Source organism: Archocentrus centrarchus, chromosome 11 (assembly GCF_007364275.1).
Source record: "Archocentrus centrarchus isolate MPI-CPG fArcCen1 chromosome 11, fArcCen1, whole genome shotgun sequence".
Lineage (NCBI taxonomy): Eukaryota > Metazoa > Chordata > Actinopteri > Cichliformes > Cichlidae > Archocentrus > Archocentrus centrarchus.
The window spans coordinates 3485661-3502792 of NC_044356.1; the positions used below are offsets into that span (position 1 = coordinate 3485661).

Sequence of the window (17132 nt, forward strand, 5' to 3'; positions counted from 1 at the left end):
CTCTGCTGCTCCACAGCCTTCATCTCCGCCCGTCTCCTCCCTCTGGGGTCAAAGTCAGGCAGAGAGCGCCCCCTGCGGGACGACGGGCAAAAACACCGCAGAGGCAACAAAGGGGTGCAGAGACGACGTCTCTGCACCAAACTCTGGTCAGAAAGATGCAGATTTGTCATTCAGCACCATCCATCAATCCATCCATCCATCCAACCATCCATCCATCCATCAATATCAATCCATATCAATCCATCCATCTATCCATCAGTATCAATCCATCCATCCATCCATTCATCCAACCATCCATCCATCAATATGGTAAATGGACTAGCTCTTATATAGCGCTTTTCTACTCAGTATGAGCACTCAAAGCGCTATTACAACATGTTTACATTCACCCATGCACTCTCATTCATACAAGCACTTCCATGTTTGCTAAGCTAAGTGCTTTTTTAATTAACTATCATTCACATACATTCATACTCCGACGGGATGGTCGGAGAGCAACTTGGGGTTAAGTATCTTGCCCAAGGATACATTGGCATGTAGCCTGGAGTAGCCAGGAATCGAACCGCTGACCTTCTGATCAGTAGGTGACCTGCTCTACCTACTGAGCTACAGCCACCCCAATATCAATCTGTCCATCCATCCATCAATATCAATCCATCCCTCCATCCATCCATCCATCCATCCATCAATCCCAGTTGTCTTAGTGCGAGAGGCAGGGTACACTTTACACCTTGTACGGGTCACCAGCCTGCCGCAGGGCTAACACATAGAGACAGAGACACCTAATTTTTATTTCTGGAGCTGTGAGTCACGCTTCAGTTAGGGTCAGGGGTCAGCATTAACCCTCACCCTGCCACAATGAATTTATTAATAATGATCAATGAAGTTTGAATTTACTGAAAATCTGGAAGTTTCTGTGCCCTGCGCAAAGAAACACTGTGTGTGTGTGTGTGTGTGTGTGTGTGTGTGTGTGTGAGATCAAGTCTTCACAGTGAGACGAACACACCGGAAACTGACTGTTCTTTCAAAATAAAGGGATATTGTTTGGTTACAAACTCAGATCACATGCAGGAAACTTCAGTTTCAGTTATTAAAGTTAAATTTAAAGAAGATAAAAGACAACTTTTATTTTATTTTATGTTGTATAAGCGCTTTGAGTGCTCTGACTGAGTAGAAAAACGCTATATAAGAACTAGTCCATTTACCATTTTACCATTTATTTGATTGTTAATATGTTAATATAGTTTCTTTAACAATGTGTAAACAATAACACTAATAATATTAAAAGTACTGTAATACATATGTATTTATACTTGTATACTTTCTAAACTTGCTATGGTGACACTGAAGTAAATGACTGAATAAAGAAGGTTAACTAATAATAAAGATTCGTTTTAGGCTAAATAACACACAAAATAACACATAAATTAATTTAAAGAAATAAATGTAAGTAAATGAAATCTAAATAAATAATTTAATTATTTGAGACAAATTCTTAATAAAATTAAATAAACAAACCATTCCAGGACTTTTATTGTGAAATCGCTGGCCGGAAGTCTTGGAGCGCATTGAGGTAAGTTTGACGCAGGCGCAGAGCTTATTTTAACCTGCGACGGTGGAGCGGCAGCGGCTGATCCCGGTACCGAAAATCCACAGAACAAAGAGCAGAAACCAGAGCGGAGACCTCAGTCCTGCACCGGAAACACGCAGGTAAACAAACAGGTAAACAAACAGGTAAACAAACAGGTGAATGTGCAGTTTAAATCTGTGCCGGTTAAAGATGGAGCTGCAGGCAGACCTTACAATGAGGTCAGCTCGTGTAAAAATAACGGCGTTAATTTTAACGAGTTTAAATATTTCCGGTTATTTATCCGGTCATAATTTTTTGTTTAGAATTAAGGGCTTACGGTCGCTCTGTTCTGCGCCTGCGCACCGGCCAACGCCTCAGACAGCATCTTGAGGCGTCTGCAGCTGAGACAATAATCAATCACTTATTGCTTTAATTGTGGACGCACTGATCGATCATTGTAAATGTATCTGTTACAGGATCCGGGTTTATGTTCCGGGTCCAGGAATAAAATGGACCGAAAATAAAACGAGCAGGAATAACATGAAGGGTCAGGATGAAGGCTTATTTCAGCTCCTGAGACCACATGATCCAGGTCCTGTTTCAGGACCTCAGCTGGCCCACAAAAATAACTGGGGGAGGGGAGGGGAGGGGAGGGGGGTAGTCCTAAACAAAAGCCCCTGGAACACCACCGACCCGTTCACATCCCTAAACGGCGACACACCCGCCGAGGAACAAACTCTGGACCAAAGAGAGAGAGAGAGAGAGGTCTAGCTCTCTCTCTCTCGTCCTGAGTGGATGCAGCAGCTCGGTCTGCGTTGAGGTTTTATCTGCAGTCGGGTGTAGATGATGAAGAGGGTGAAAATCTGCACTGAAAACGATGATTTTGTGTTTTGTTTCAGACACGATGGAGAAATCAAGCAGCCAGTACGACTCCTTCTTGTTCTGGAGGCAGCCAATCCCGGCGCTCGACCTGTCTGAGCTCGAGGACCTGGGTTTGATTGACTGCCAACCAGCCAACAGTGGAAAAAGAAGAGAGAAGTTGGAGGTGTGGAGCCGAGATGAAGAGGTGAGGCTGACACATCCTCAGAATGTAGCCTCATCCGCGTCACGTTTCCTCCGAGACTCCAGATTTCTGAAGCGTCAGGAAGATGTTTACACATTAACGCTGAAAACACGACTGAGGCTGTGTTTAATTTGGTGAAGCTCAAAGAAAATTAGGGCGTTTAACGTGAATGTGGAATATGATTAAACTGACAAAAGAAGAACTGGTGTTACTCAACAGCCCCCATATCCCTTTCAAATTAAAAGCGCTATCCTTTCAATGGACAAAAACACTTCATTTCTTGACACTTTTATTGTGAAAAGTTTATATGAAAACTCATTAATTTTTAGCACGTGGGAAAAATGGTCATAAGATTATCCAAAGCTCTGACAGCAGTTTATTAATTTAGAAATGCAGATGTAATAAAACATCTCGTGATCCTGGAGCTGAGTCACAATAACAGAGTCACCTGCTCCGGGTTTCATACCTGCTCTGGATCAGTAATAATAATAATCCCTGTAGGAGCCAGTTCAGGAGCAGATCTGATTGGACAGGGTCCCATCCTATCTGAGTCCTGTTAATTAAAAAGTCCAGAATCCAGCTCACAGGATTTTTATTCAGGTTAAACGGTTCTAAAAGTCTCCAGTTGCTCTGTCTGCAGAAACCCGACATAAACTGAAACTGAGGCGGTTCTTGTCATTCTGTCTGACTCCTGCAGGGGGAGCTGTCTGAGTTCTCCTCCTTTAACTACTGGAGAGCGCCAATCGCCGCCGTGGACGCTCTGCTCGCCGACCTGCTGCTGTGAAACCAGCGGATCTGTGACCTCTGACCCCGGATCACTCAGAAAAATTGTGAGGCTGCTTTTAATCGTATTCACACTGGAACAAAGACGGGAGGTGTGAACTGTCTGTGACTGCAGGACGTCGCGTTAATTTCAGTTAGACTTTAGAGGCCTCTTCTCATCTCAGAGTTTCCTTTATTTCCTGCAGGAAAACAGGTGAAAACAGGAAGTGTGATGTACGGCGATCCCTTTGAGTCTCTGCTGAACTGAGCTGTTTCAGCTCAGTGTCTCTGAAGCTTCTGAACCCTTCAGGTCTGACTGAGCGCTCTAATTTCTGATGTGAAAACTCTAACTTCCTGTCACCTGGTGTGATGTGAAACATCTGGAATGAGATTAGAGAAACCCTCGGAGACGAAGTTTCCCTGCAGGATGAGGGGAAACGTGTGGTCAGTGTTGAGAGAAGAGGCCTTTAATTGGCTGCTTTGTGAATGGACTTCTGTTGAGCTCAAACACTTTGTTCTGTTTCATCTGTGCCTTTTTTCTTTTCTCCACAGCTGCTCAGTTCAAACTCACCATCTGCCCTGTTTGTTTATTTATTTATTTATTTATTTATTTGTGTTGCTGTGTAATCGAGCCTCAAACTCCTGCCAACAACAGTAAAGAAATATCCAGAATTACTCGCCAGTTTGTCTTTATTGATTTATGGCAATAAACACATGAAATAAAGTCACATGATCGTGTAATTAAAAATGCTCTGAATAAAAAGAGAACTCGTCACACAGTCATGAGTACACCTCGTTACTTTAACAAACTGAGTGAAGTTTCACTCGTTTTCCTTCATGTACCAGATTATTTTTAATTATCAATTATTTCAGTTTTCAGCTGGGAAAAACTGAACTGACACATTCACTTCATGAAAACTGTTGGCCCTGAATTAAAGAAACATGTTTTTTTTTAAAGATCATTTTTGTGCCTTTTTCCAGTGGCAGTGGAGAGCACGGGGGCAGGTCAGACTCGAACCCGGGCTGCTTCAGTTCAGTTCACATTTCATGAGCAGTTATGGTTCCCCTGCTTGGTTTAATCCAGTTTTAGTAAGTACCGGTTTGAACCATTGGGAGGCGCTGGAGTCACAGTCTGAATGCCTTTAATAAAAAAAGCATCATATTGATCCTGAAGCTTCATCAGCTCGTCTGATGCTGGCAGCAGGTAGTCTAACAGAGCACCTGTATTACTTCAGTCACTTCTGTAACGTGGGTTAGGCTTCCACAGGAACGTGTCCTGAAACAATCATTAGGACGATGTTTTATTTAAAAGTGTTTCAGGGTCAAACAGACCTCCATACAGTGGTTTAAGGCGCCTGAATAAAGTTTACAGTACAGAAGAATGGAGGAAATATTGATGTTTTACATCAAGTACTCTCAGGCGGGTACTCCATAACATGTAAGTCCTGCACTTGGAAATAAGTCAAATAATTATGAAAGTATTTCAGGAAGATGACCTTAAAGAATTAAGTGGAACACCTGTGAACAGCTGCTCTAAATTATTACCTGCAGATTAACCGATACATGAACTGCTCTGTGTGTTTTGAGGGTAAAAATCTGCATTTGCAGTGATGTCAGAGGACTGTTGCTGGAGCAAAAATGGGAAAAGGAACCAAACACATTTCAGTTTCTTTGCTGGAAAAAATCCTGAGGACCACACGGAGGATTTTAAAGCTTTGTCTGTCTTCACAGATGACAAACAGAGGACGTAGTCCATCATATGAGCGCTCTCCCTTTATCAGTCAGTCCCTACACTCACCTTCAAGCCCCCACCTTTCACCTTCCCTCCTTCCTCTTCAGCCAGTAGTAGCACAGTTTCCACCAACAGCACTGGAGGCAGTGGTTAACCTGGGCTGGGACCGAGCTGGTATGGAAGTCTCATTCCTGATCATCTGCATGTTTAATTTGGTAGAGATTTTATGCCAGATGCCCCCCTGGTGTAGCTCCAGGTTTGGGACCGGCAGTGGGAGTACCCTGGCTTGTGGCCTCACCCCCATCGCTGGATTACAAACGTTCATCTCACATTTGCCAAAAAACACCGAACTGCTGAGGTGGTATAACTTGGAGACATTTCCTGTTTTCATTGTTGTACTTATGCTAATACTTCAGAGGCAGACACTGTTTAAACTGTGTAAAATTTGTCTTATTGTTGCTTCACATGTGATTTACACAGTCAGTTCAATTCACTTTTATTTATATAACACCAAAACACAACAAACTGTCAAAGTGGTTTATATTGTAAGGTAAAGAACCCACAATAATACAGAGAAAACCCAACAATCAGCAAGCACTTGGCAACAGTGGGAATAAGCGAACTCCCTTTTAACAGGAAGAAACCTCCAGCAGAACCAGGCCTACAGCAGCATGACTAATGCTGTGTTTCCACTAGTACCTACTCAGCGCGGGGCGTCTAGACTCGCCACGGTCTTGTTTTGTTTCCATTACAACTGAGTACCATCTCAATGTGGGTGGAGTCAATATAGCAACGCAGGCAGTAGCCTCATGATGTAATTTGCATGTGGCTCAAAACACAACACAGAAATGGATGAGACAGAGACAAGCTAACATAGCTAAGGCCAGTTTACTACTGTCGTCATACATAAGGCCCCGTACAATGTTTTAATGGATGATGATTATCATTAAGTATTAAAATATGTATGTTGTGTGCATGTTTCAGATGGTTCTCTTGTTGCAAAACTATCACAGTAAACTGTTGGTCTGGGCATTTAACCGTTGCTTTGCATGCCTCCAGTTTCTTGCTCTCAGGTTTTAAAAATGGCGCAGTGGCATGCTGTTCTTCCGTGTCACATTATCGGATCGCCTCGGATCACTTGGAACCCCAGCTCGGGTGATTTGTGTACTTGTATTTATCGGTTTGTATGCGTACTTTTATTTTGTATTCGTAATTTCTTAATATTTGTTTTTGTATTTGAACACACATTTACAAGTACCGGAAGTTACGCACAAAACCTGATTTACAACTTACAAAAAAATTACAAATCCAGCATTATGGACACACATAATTTAAGTCAATTTTTTTCTCCATAGACAAACTTTGGTCTCGTCTGTCCAAAGGACATTGTTGCAGAAGTCTTGTTGTTTGTTCAGATGCAGCTTTGCAAACCTAAACCATGCTGCCAGAAAGTTGTCAGACAAATAAATATTAAAGTACAAACACCTGAAAATTCTACTTAAATAAGGTAATGAATTATTTGTACTTCCCTGCGTCCCACCTCAGCTGAGATGGAGCTCTTGGGCTTTTGCTCGGGCTAAATTTGCTGGGACGTGCACTCCTGTGAAGACTGACACTGTGTCAACACGCCTGAATGCTCCAGAACAACAAACTGCTAAAACCTTTCATAGAGGGGCTCACACTGGCTGATGATCAGCTAATCAGTACATTAGCTGAGCAGCACCTGGCTGCTTCTGACCCTCCTATGGACACAGAAAGGCTGGAGTAAAAGTAATTTTTCACATATGAACATCTCTGTTAATAATGTCAAAAATTACTCTCACCGCATTGCTTTCTTCTTAAAATCATCTCAGACTCTTTCTACCTGCATCTGATGCCTGTTGGCATTATGGGTAACAGGGATTCCAGGTCAGGTCAGCTCTTGTAGGAGCTTCAGTCGAAACAAAAATGAATTCTTTCACAGATCTGTGTGACTTAACATCACATCAGAATCGGTTACAGTAAGTTTATGTCAGCCACTATTTGTTAAGGATTCAAACAACATTCGACTGGTTGGGAATGTTCTGCACAGATGCAACACAGATGACACATGACCTCTGCAGCTCTGTGCATGCAGCATGTCAGCATTAAAACTGATCAGGAAAAGCGTTGATGTCACTGCTGTTCTGCAACAGGCTGACAGCAGCTTTTCATTTGGTAGCCCAGTGAGTTAAAGTAAGCCAGACTCAGGTCCACTCGTCTCACTCATGCTCTCACGTCATTAAAAATTAGGACTGTACTATCATTGAGTCTCAACAGTTATATCAACCAATTATTCAACAATTCACAGACCTGAACATCAAATAAACCCAAAGGTGCACTGTTTGAAAGCTCTTTCAGAATAAATATTAAATATTTATTATTTAAAAGTCCAATGAAGAGGAAAAATATTTAATGAGCTAATACCAAATATACACACAGTTCCAGGAAACCTGTGGCACAAAAATGCTCAGATTTTTGAAAATACTACATTTCCAACTCGTCGGGCTCTTTTTTTAACAAAACAAGCGGGAATTCGTCTCTTCAACTGGATGATCTGTGGTCAGCGTCAATCCTGGCATCTCAGCCTTCCGATGTTCAAACTGACCTCAGGTCTGTTCTCCTCCGCTGGCAGAGAGCCCGCCCCCTGGGAGGTTAACACTCTCCGGCTTCCACCTCCGGTGTCGTGGGGCCGCCATCTTTGTACCACATAAAACATTAAAAATACATGTTTTAAAAAGTGTTCTGAACAGGTGAGTGCACCTGTCTGGATTCCACCCGCGCCAGGAGGCGTACGGTCGCGAGAACCTCGAGATAAGAAGGTAAAGTCACTTTATTTGAACTTGCTGCAGCCTACATGCGTACAGGCTAACGGCTAACAGAGCTAGCAGACTTCAAAAGGAGCGCACTTCCTGTCAAGACTTTCAGCATAAGATAGTGTTCGGTCCAGCTGGGGATTCCTGCTGCATTTCCACTACTGATCAGGAGCTCTTCGACTGTTACTCAGCTGAAAGGAAATTCAACTGCGACTGTTACATTAGTTATAATGTGAATTTTACCTGTATTTTAAGAAAAATAATTCTTCAAACGTTTCCATGTGATTTAATGTATGGTTTTATTTGTAACTGTATGACATGAAAGTTAATTGAACAACATTAGATGAATACAGTTCACTTTAAGATGTTTTCTCAGAATTTTCAGAAAACATTTTAATACGTAAACAGTTAAATTTCAACATTAATCTGAAGAAGAACTTCTCTGTAACAGTGCCGAGTGCAGTCCTAAAACTTACAGAAAGCAGTGTGGTGGTTTGACAAATCCTTTAAACCACAGGACTGGTCTTATTTTGAAGGTTACACCCACACCATCCGGCCGCGTCTCGCTAACTTTTCGCCGTAAACAGGCTGCGAGAGTCGGACAGGGTTCGGAGCTCCAGATGTCTGATGTCCGCGATTCGGTCTGGTTTCGGCTCTGAAGTGTGCGCCTGACTGCGCCCATTTTCCCGCAGCACGAAGCGATAAAAGCGCACAGAACTCGAGCACACACAGAGAGAGGCGGCTAGCAGCGGTGCTAACGTTAGCGGCGAGGAGCAGCGCGGCCCCAACAAACCTGGACCCGGTGAGTAGCCGCTCCGCCGTCTGCGGCGGGACGAAAGCCGCCCGTGTTCTTCAGTTCGTGCCGGTAAAAGCCGGAAAACAGTACGTGGTGGCCGGTCCCTGCACACGAGGCTCCAGTGAGCGGTTTGATGGCGCGCGCTCCGAGAACGCTACTTAACCGGATGTGGAAGTAGTTTTTTCTCCGCGTGTAAAATAGGAAATTTCTGTGTGACTTCCCCCGGAAAACCAACAACTTAATATCAAACGGTTTCCTGTCGGTGCTGCTGTACCCGTGTCGGTGGTTAAGGTGGCGGATAAAAGGCTGGAGACGGTGCGCGGGGCAACGCGGCTCATGGCGGACTTTTTCTGCCCGTGAATGTGCCTAAAATGGCCTCTCGGCCGCGGGGAGATACCTCGTCCTTCTCCGCTGTTTCGCAATCACAAGTGCTGTGTAACGACTCGGGTTCCATTGTCGGACATGGCTCGGGCCACCGTTACCGTTAAATAAAAGCATCCCGTCCAGTTTAAGCACTCACATCCCGCGCACAACAGCCCCGAGAATTTGAAATAACCGCCCTCTGACGGCTCTTTAGCAGGGTTTTGTAGTTCACTTTGTTAGCGCTGCGAACCTCGCAGCTTTGAATCCATTATCGGACACACGTAGGGTTTTCTTGTTTTCTACTTTTTTATCTTTGTTGTTTAAGTAGAGCTGCTCATCATCTGCACTTGAGAAGATGTTATTTGAAAACGCACTCCGCGTTTGAGCTTGGTACATAATTACAAACGGACAACTTTAAAGTTAATTTATACTTCACGGACAGAAGAAGGTAAACAGCTCGTGTCCGATAATGGACACCTAGCCATTAGCTTCACGTTAGCGGGTGGCGACTAGGGAGGCCGACAGACCCACAGTGGAAACCCGATGATGGACAAGACTGGATAAAAACTTTATTATTTTTATTGTAGCTTGAAGGAGGTTAATCATGCAGACTGAGTGAGGTTTGGTTTGAAAGGAATGGTAAATGGACTAGTTCTTATATAGCTCTTTTCTACTCAGATATGAGCACTCAAAGCGCTTATACAACACGTTTTACATTTACCCATGCACACCCATTCATACAAGCACTTCCATGATTACTTAATTAAGCTAAGTGCTTTAATTATCTAACATTCACTCACATTCATACTCCGACGGAACGGTCGGAGAGCAACTTGGGGTTAAGTATCTTGCCCAAGGATACATTGGCATGCAGCCCGCAGTAGCCAGGAATTGAACCACTGACCTTCCGATCAGTAGGTGACCTGCTCTACCTACTGAGCTACAGCCACCCTTTGTTTTTATTTATGTTTTATACACAGAAGAAGCATTTTATATTACTTGCTGTTAAAATACAAAGTAAAGGCAGATTAATGTTTCTATTGCCAAAAAAAACAAACAGCCTGTATATAGAGGATGGACAGGGCCACTGTGGCATGCTGGCGTATCTGGATGGGAGCACTACAACATCAGCCGGTGCTACCTAAACACACAAGCTTTTGTGTGAAGCTGCAGGAAGTGTGGTGTTGATTCTTTTGTATTGATCCCTCTTTGTGGCAGATGTCGCTGGTTGATTTGGGGAAGCGGCTGCTGGAGGCGGCTCGGAAAGGTCAGGATGACGAGGTTCGAAACTTGATGGCCAATGGAGCACCATTCACCACTGACTGGGTGAGACGCCGCCTATAGTTCTGTATTTTTATGGAATTAGTAACAGAATATGTTTCTGAGAGTAGGAAGCTGAAATAAAAGTTGTTTCTGAGCCCCAGAGGTAAAAACCTCAACCTGATGTCAAATATTTTGGCTCCTCCTCACTTTATGTAACTCGCCTACAGCTCGGGACGTCCCCGCTCCACCTGGCCGCTCAGCACGGCCATTACTCCACCGCCGACGTCCTGCTGAGGGCCGGCGTCAGCAGAGATGCCCGCACTAAAGTGGACCGGACCCCGCTGCACATGGCTGCTGCGGAGGGACACACAGTCATCGTGGAGCTGTTGGTCCGGGTAAGAGGGGCTCATTTTCCATTGGATGGTTTCATGTGTGGAAATGTGAAAGTGTGGCTCTCCGAGTTTAATCAGAGTATTTGACATGTTTGAAACTACCTTTCAGAACGGTGCAGACATCAACGCTAAAGACATGCTGAAGATGACGGCGCTGCATTGGGCGGCACAGCACGGGCACCACAGCGTGGCCGAGACGCTCATCAAGCACGGCGCCGACGTGCACGCGCTCAGCAAGTTTGACAAGACGCCTTTCGACATTGCCGTGGACATCCAGAACACAGAGCTAATGCTGCTGCTGCAGGTGAGACAAACACCTCAAACGTTGTCAAGAAGGGGGGGCAGAACAGGGAGGCTTGCAGGGAAACTCTAAGAAATATTTCAGTCTGACAGAAAGCATCACAGACATGTTTGTTTTATAGAGAACAAAGAGTAAGACACGTGACGATAACTGCTGCTAGAAGCTCCACAGTGGCTCTCACTGCTCTGTGTCACAGAAGGTGATCATCAGAGATGTCAGGCTCTTTGTTCTACCTGTCAATCCTCTTCCCAAAACCAAATTATCTTTGGTGGCAAATCTTCAGTTTAGTTCAGTTTTTTCTCCCAGGAGTGAATCGTCCTTCCAGACTAATAATATAGAGGATCTTTCAAAGGAAGATCTCGGTGCAGGCAGGTAAACAGCTCCAGATATGCAGATGAGAGGCTGGGATGAAGCTCACATTGTTACAGAGAGCTGAGAAGGATGGAGCCGGTTTTCCCCGTGAAATGCTGTGGGAAAATCTCATGAGTGCAGGAAGTATCCGCTTGAAGGCTGAAAAACAGATCTGATCTCTGTTAAACACCTGATGTTACACCCAGTTCAGGAGTCAGTCTGAAAGTCTGTTTTAGTTCAGTTTGAGCAGCTGTGAGCATCAGGACGGCGAATCTGTCATACTTTAATAAACTGCAGCAGTTTAGAGGAGCACAGACCAGTACTGGATCTACACAGCGCCTGTAAATTCTTCGCTGTGTGTGTGTGTGCAGGAGGGCATGCAGAACCAGGTGAACATGAACCAGGTGAGCATGAACCAGGTGAGCATGAACGTGGAGACGAGCACCACCACCAACCAGCCGCAGTTCATCATCCAGGGAATACCTGCCATTCCGGGGGGTGTGGTCAACCTGGCTGATCTTCTCAACAAGGCCAATGCAGGTGGGAAGCGCGCACACACACACACACACACACACCCAAACACGTGCACACTGCTGGTTTTAAGTATCACGGTTCTTTTCAGGAGATTCTGAGGAGGCGATGGCCGCCAGCGCTCTCGACTCCAACATCCAGCACGCCACCGTCGTCAACGAGGGCGGTCAGAGGGTCATCACCATAGTAACGGACCAGCATGGAAACCTGCAGACGACCGGAGGGATGGCGCAGCCGTTCTTTGTCACCATGCAGCACGGACAGCAGAGTATGATGCATATCTTTGAGTAGGAAGTGTCAAATCCTGAGGGCGTTTACATCCTGGCCTTTTTTTTTTAAAATTATTTTTGATCCTTTTCCGCCTTTTTCAGTGCTCGCTGTGCCGGCCAACACGGTGACTGAGGAAGTGGTGACGGAGGAGCCGCAGCCCCCGCCCTCCAGGAAGAGGAAGCTGGAGGTGACCAACAACCACAACAACACAGGAGAGACGGTGAGCGGAGCTTCCACGGCTTCAGTTAAGCTGATCAGTGAACCCTCTGAGCCCCACGCGCCGCTGTGGATACACAACAGTCGTGCCTACCAGCAGGAACAACTCGCTCATGTTTGTTTGTGACACGTAGCAGGGTCGGGATGCTGTAAAACACACAAAGAGGTTAAAGTTGAAGTTCTTTTAAAGACAAATCAGGCTTTCCATTCATTGATATCTATACACAGAGGCATCATCTGGGTTTGTACGGCTTACGTTTTGACCTGTTCTTGAATAAAAGGTCAGTCTTAAAAAATCTGAGAAACATTCCAATGTTGAGCAGCATTTATGTGGTATTTTACTGTGTTTAGTGCGATTGTGTCACACAGTTACCGCTTCTTTAGTCTGACTCTGTGTTGGGACAGTAAATGCAGCTGCGCTGGCTGATGGCAGGTAAAGATGCGAGGTCGCCTTCATATGAACCTGCACAGCGTTTACCTGAACACGTTTAAAGTTAGAAGAGACTGACACTTTTTTCTTCAAAATAGCTCTACAGCGCCACCTACAGAGCTTTAACAAAGAAGCCCTGATTCTGTGTTTCATGTACACGTATGAAATTTGGCACACACACGTAAAGGTCCCGTTATACTAGCTGCAGTTGTCATGCTGGGTGCCAACAGTGCTGTCACCACAGCTCTGTACCAGTTCAAGATTCTAGCCAGAAAAAAAAATCAGCCCGGCACGTGTGTGTGAGCTAATGCTAATTAACTTGCTTCTTTTGCATAAAACACATCATTGGCTGAGGACTTTGGCTTTCCAGGCTATTTCCAAAAGTCACAGCAAAAAATTGCTTTAATAATCGCTTTTTTCTTTTTTTTGCTGGGAAAAAAAGTTGCTAGGGGGCGTCTAAAAAGTTGCTCAATCTAGTGACTAAGTTGGCAACACTGAGCTCATTATGTTCAATGGAAAGCTCGAAATTGTCATTTTTTGCTCCACTTCTTCCTCCTCGTTTTCATGCTGGTCACCATTTTGTTTTCTGTAGCCACGTGAAATCAAACATGAACAGGACCGCGGTGAGATCACGCGTGCACATTGTGGACAAAACCCACGAGTGCCCGCTGCAGTGTTCTTCTGAACAGTAGAAAACCTCCACCTCTGTGCTGGTACAGGAGGACGAGAAGTCAAAACCAGAACCAAAGACTTTAGTTTTTTTAAAATGGTGGTTAAAACATGCATGATCGTGCACTCGTGTCTTCAGCCCTGCGTCGGCTGCAGCACCCACACGAGGTTACAAAATCTGAGAGGCGCGTGACCGGCCGGAATGACTCCAACGCCAGTGTGACGCCACTTTTGCCGTGTGCTGCCCTTTGCGAGGGCAACAGTGGCGAGTATAACGGCCCCTTAACGTCCCCATGCCTGTTGGAGCCTAAACTCAACAGAAACTTATTTTATGCCGTTCTGTAACTCTGGGCGATCGCAGCTGAAGCCCAGGTTTCCTGCCCTTACTAGTCGCAAACAGCTGGCTAAGACGTAGCGTATCACCACCGAGGCTTTTACCGTAACTCCGCGACCGTTTGTCCTATCGGAAAAATTCAAACGGTTCTTGAAAGCTCAGAAATTGCACTTCTCAGCCATGTAGGGGTATTATGGGATTTGTTGCTGGAACGGTGGCACTTTGGAAGTACGTTGTGCCACAGCCAACACCTTCGGGGTTATAGGGTTAAACAGTTTTGCTGCCATTTGTAATTTTCCAGGCTTTCCCTGTCATTGTGCCACTCAGCTGTAATTTAATTAGATTTGAATAGGAGTACATTTTGAAGCTGGCAGCGGGTTTGGGGGTTCAGAGACGGTTGTGACTGGTTTTCTGCTGAAAGATGAACGATTTTAAATCTTCTCCAGGAGCTGTTGCAGAGGCAGCTGCAGGAGGCCAACAGGAAGGCACAGGAGTACAGACAGCAGCTGCTGCGTAAGGAGCAGGAGGCCGAGGAGTACCGGATCAAGCTGGAGGCCATGGCCCAGAGTCAGGCCAACACCGGCAGCACAGCAACCGGCACCGCCAACGCTGCTGCCAGCCCTGAGGAGGTGGTGGGAGGAGAGGAAGACGAGGAGGAGGGAGCCGGCGGCGTGGTGGAGGAGGAGGGTGAGATGGTGGTGTTGCAGGAGGGGGGCATCATCATGGAGGGGGAGGAGGGTCAAGTGACGCTGGTAGAGGCAGGGGGAGAAACAACGGAGGTGAGCTCCTAATGGAGAGGAGGAGGCAGGCTGTGTGCGCTGTTCTGACCCTCCCCCCATAAAGACCTGAACCCAGCGTGAAAGACCTCCATGTACGAGGAGAGGGCGCACCGATGGAGGGAGGAGTTCAGCTCGGCACCGTATGGAGTCCCCGGATAATTTGATGTAGAAATACATTTCATTTCTTTTTCCAAAACACCTCCTATAAAGGGATCCAAAATGGCTGCTGCATGAAGGAAATGGACGGCCTCGGGAGGAGGGGGGACCTCGTTTGTCATAACTGCGGTTCATCTGTTGGCAGCCATTTGTGTTTCCTGAAAGTCGCTTTAACACCCAGCTTTCCTCCCCGCCTGGCGCTGATGAAGAGGAGGCCAGATGTTTTTCCCCTTGATAAATTATCCCAGTTAAACCCTCTGATGCTCCTTTACTTAACGCCCTGTTTGTTCTGACCTGGGTCCACGCTGTGCGGCCTGGCACCATCCACCAGAGGGCGCTGTGAAAGGATTGCTTGGACACTACCGTCTGCATCTGTTTGTTCTTCCGATGTGACCTCATCATTGAACGTTTCCCCTTCGCTTCAGGAGAATGACACAAGGAGCATCTTGACTAATTTCCTGTGCATCATTTGCTTTTTTGTTTTGAATATAGGAAAACTTGTGTTTAACCCCAGAGTGAGTCTGTGAATCCTGACATGAGCTGAACCAGGTCCATGATGGAAAGTGAATGCCTTCGTTAATTATGATGATTGTTATTTTCAGGTGGTTCCTGAAGGCGATGTCACCTGATCAGGGCTGACTGAAGTCACGTGATGTGCTGAGGCTCTGATTAAACCCCAAAGATGATCAGTTTATTACAATAAACGAAGGCTCTGCAAAGATGTTGTACTTAGCTTCATTTTGGAGGATCTGCTCATTTAAAGTGGACCTGCTCTGCTCTGTGAGCCACTCAATAATCCTTCCTTATCTCAGTCTTATCTTCGTCCTCTGTCTGAAATTAGCTCTTTTAGCTCCTCCTCTTTAAGGCACCTGATAGGCTGGACAGGAACAGAAGGTGGGTGTGTTGTCTGTGACATCATAGAGATCCAAGGGTAGGATGAGTTAAAATGAGTGTTCAGCACAGTTTGAGCTTTGGACTCACAGGGATCGCTGTCACACTGAGCTCATTATTAGAAGCTTTGGTCATGTTTGACACGAACGTCCACCACAGAAGCAGGAGGTAACAGGAAGAAACAGGAGGGAGCAGGAAGAAACAGGAGGTAACAGGAAGTAACAGGAGGGAGCAGGAAGTAACAGGAGGGAGCAGGAAGTAAGGGGAAGCGGAGCATGTCCACTTTAAAAAGATGCGTCGGGCTGGAGATAAAGCGACTGCCTTTGTTGGTGCGTTTATGAACAGTTGGCTATCTGAACTCTTCAGTTCGAGCTGCGCTTCAGTACAGCTAAAACCACATCTGTGTCATGCCTGTGTCTGCTGGACCTTGTTAGATCACCATGTTGGAGCAGAAAGACCATCTTCTCTGCTGATTACATCACATTTTGATGATGTCACATTTGAGTATGGAGGAGAACTCGTTAAAGTTTGGTGCGGTGTCTTTTTGGACGGGCAGCTGTACAGCCATCACTGCTGCAGCGTTTCTTTATCATTTTAAGTTGTTTGATCATAAATACCGAGATTAACTTCTTCCTGTGTAGCCCTCAGTCAGGACAGCCCGTGCAAGGCGACAGTAAGCTCCTCCCACCCTTCTCATCAGTGGTAGCATTTGAAAAACAGTCTGAAGCAAATTTTTCAAATGTTTCCAACTCGTGCTCAAGATTTTCATCTCATTTAGCTGCGTGTAATCAAACAGCTGTCCTACAGAAAAGCTTCTTCATAATTCATACAGTTCCTGTTAGACGCCATGTAGCACTTCCTGACGGGGGGGCAGATAGTGCTAAATGCTAACTCATACCTGGCAAAGGAAAAGATGAGTGGAGGGGACCAGCATCACAGGTCAGGTGTTCCTACAGCTCAGAGAGAAGTGTCAGCCAATCAGCTGAGGCTCACCTAAGCTGGGGTGGGATCTTACCTTTATTACTCCAGTACCACTCACCCTGTCATTTTAGAGACAGGTGATGTCACACCTGAGACTGTAGGTGTTCTTGTGTGAAAGGCTTCTGTTGGCCGAGTCCAGCCCAGTCTGCTCCCTTATTGGTGCCTACCTATGAACCTACCTGTGCCCTCTCCCTCACCTGCATGTTTTCACTTATTTTTATAAGCTCAGTGATGACGACTTTTTTTCTATGTATATATAAAGTTGTATTTTTGTAAACTGTACCTGAATGCTTAACGATGATGATGATGGCTGCCTGCGTACCTGTGATCTCAGGTGTAAACGCTTCTTTCTTTTAATAAAAGCTTGTTTTATAAGCCAGCGATGAGGCGTTCACTGACCTCAAAGGAAAAATGCATTTATAAGCTTTCTTCTGTTCTTTGACTCATG

General features: G+C 45.5%; 2 protein-coding genes across 6 annotated transcripts; both read left to right on the forward strand.

Moving 5' to 3' along the window:
• The first annotated feature begins 1577 nt into the window (after window positions 1-1577).
• mllt11 (MLLT11 transcription factor 7 cofactor) lies at window positions 1578-4067 on the forward strand. Of its 3 annotated transcripts, XM_030741199.1 has the most exons (4): window positions 1578-1710; window positions 2470-2636; window positions 3331-3463; window positions 3602-4067. In XM_030741199.1, the coding sequence occupies exons 2-3, from the start codon at window positions 2475-2477 to the stop codon at window positions 3415-3417; spliced, it is 249 nt and encodes an 82-aa protein (XP_030597059.1). In that variant the 5' UTR covers window positions 1578-1710; window positions 2470-2474; the 3' UTR covers window positions 3418-3463; window positions 3602-4067. The 3 variants fall into 3 exon arrangements, with proteins under 3 accessions (XP_030597059.1, XP_030597057.1, XP_030597058.1); XM_030741197.1 differs by having other exon boundaries at window positions 3331-4067; XM_030741198.1 differs by having other exon boundaries at window positions 1585-1722; window positions 3331-4067.
• Window positions 4068-7787: 3720 nt separating this feature from the next.
• Window positions 7788-17063, forward strand: gabpb2a (GA binding protein transcription factor subunit beta 2a). 3 transcript variants are annotated; one of them, XM_030740765.1, is made up of 8 exons: window positions 7788-7967; window positions 10339-10446; window positions 10611-10778; window positions 10885-11079; window positions 11799-11967; window positions 12050-12226; window positions 12330-12448; window positions 14324-17063. In XM_030740765.1, exons 2-8 carry the CDS (start codon window positions 10339-10341, stop codon window positions 14666-14668), a joined length of 1281 nt encoding a protein of 426 aa, XP_030596625.1. In that variant the 5' UTR covers window positions 7788-7967; the 3' UTR covers window positions 14669-17063. The 3 variants fall into 3 exon arrangements, with proteins under 3 accessions (XP_030596625.1, XP_030596626.1, XP_030596623.1); XM_030740766.1 differs by lacking the exon at window positions 7788-7967 and adding an exon at window positions 8511-8763 and having other exon boundaries at window positions 12053-12226; XM_030740763.1 differs by lacking the exon at window positions 7788-7967 and adding an exon at window positions 8513-8763.
• Window positions 17064-17132: the final 69 nt, after the last annotated feature.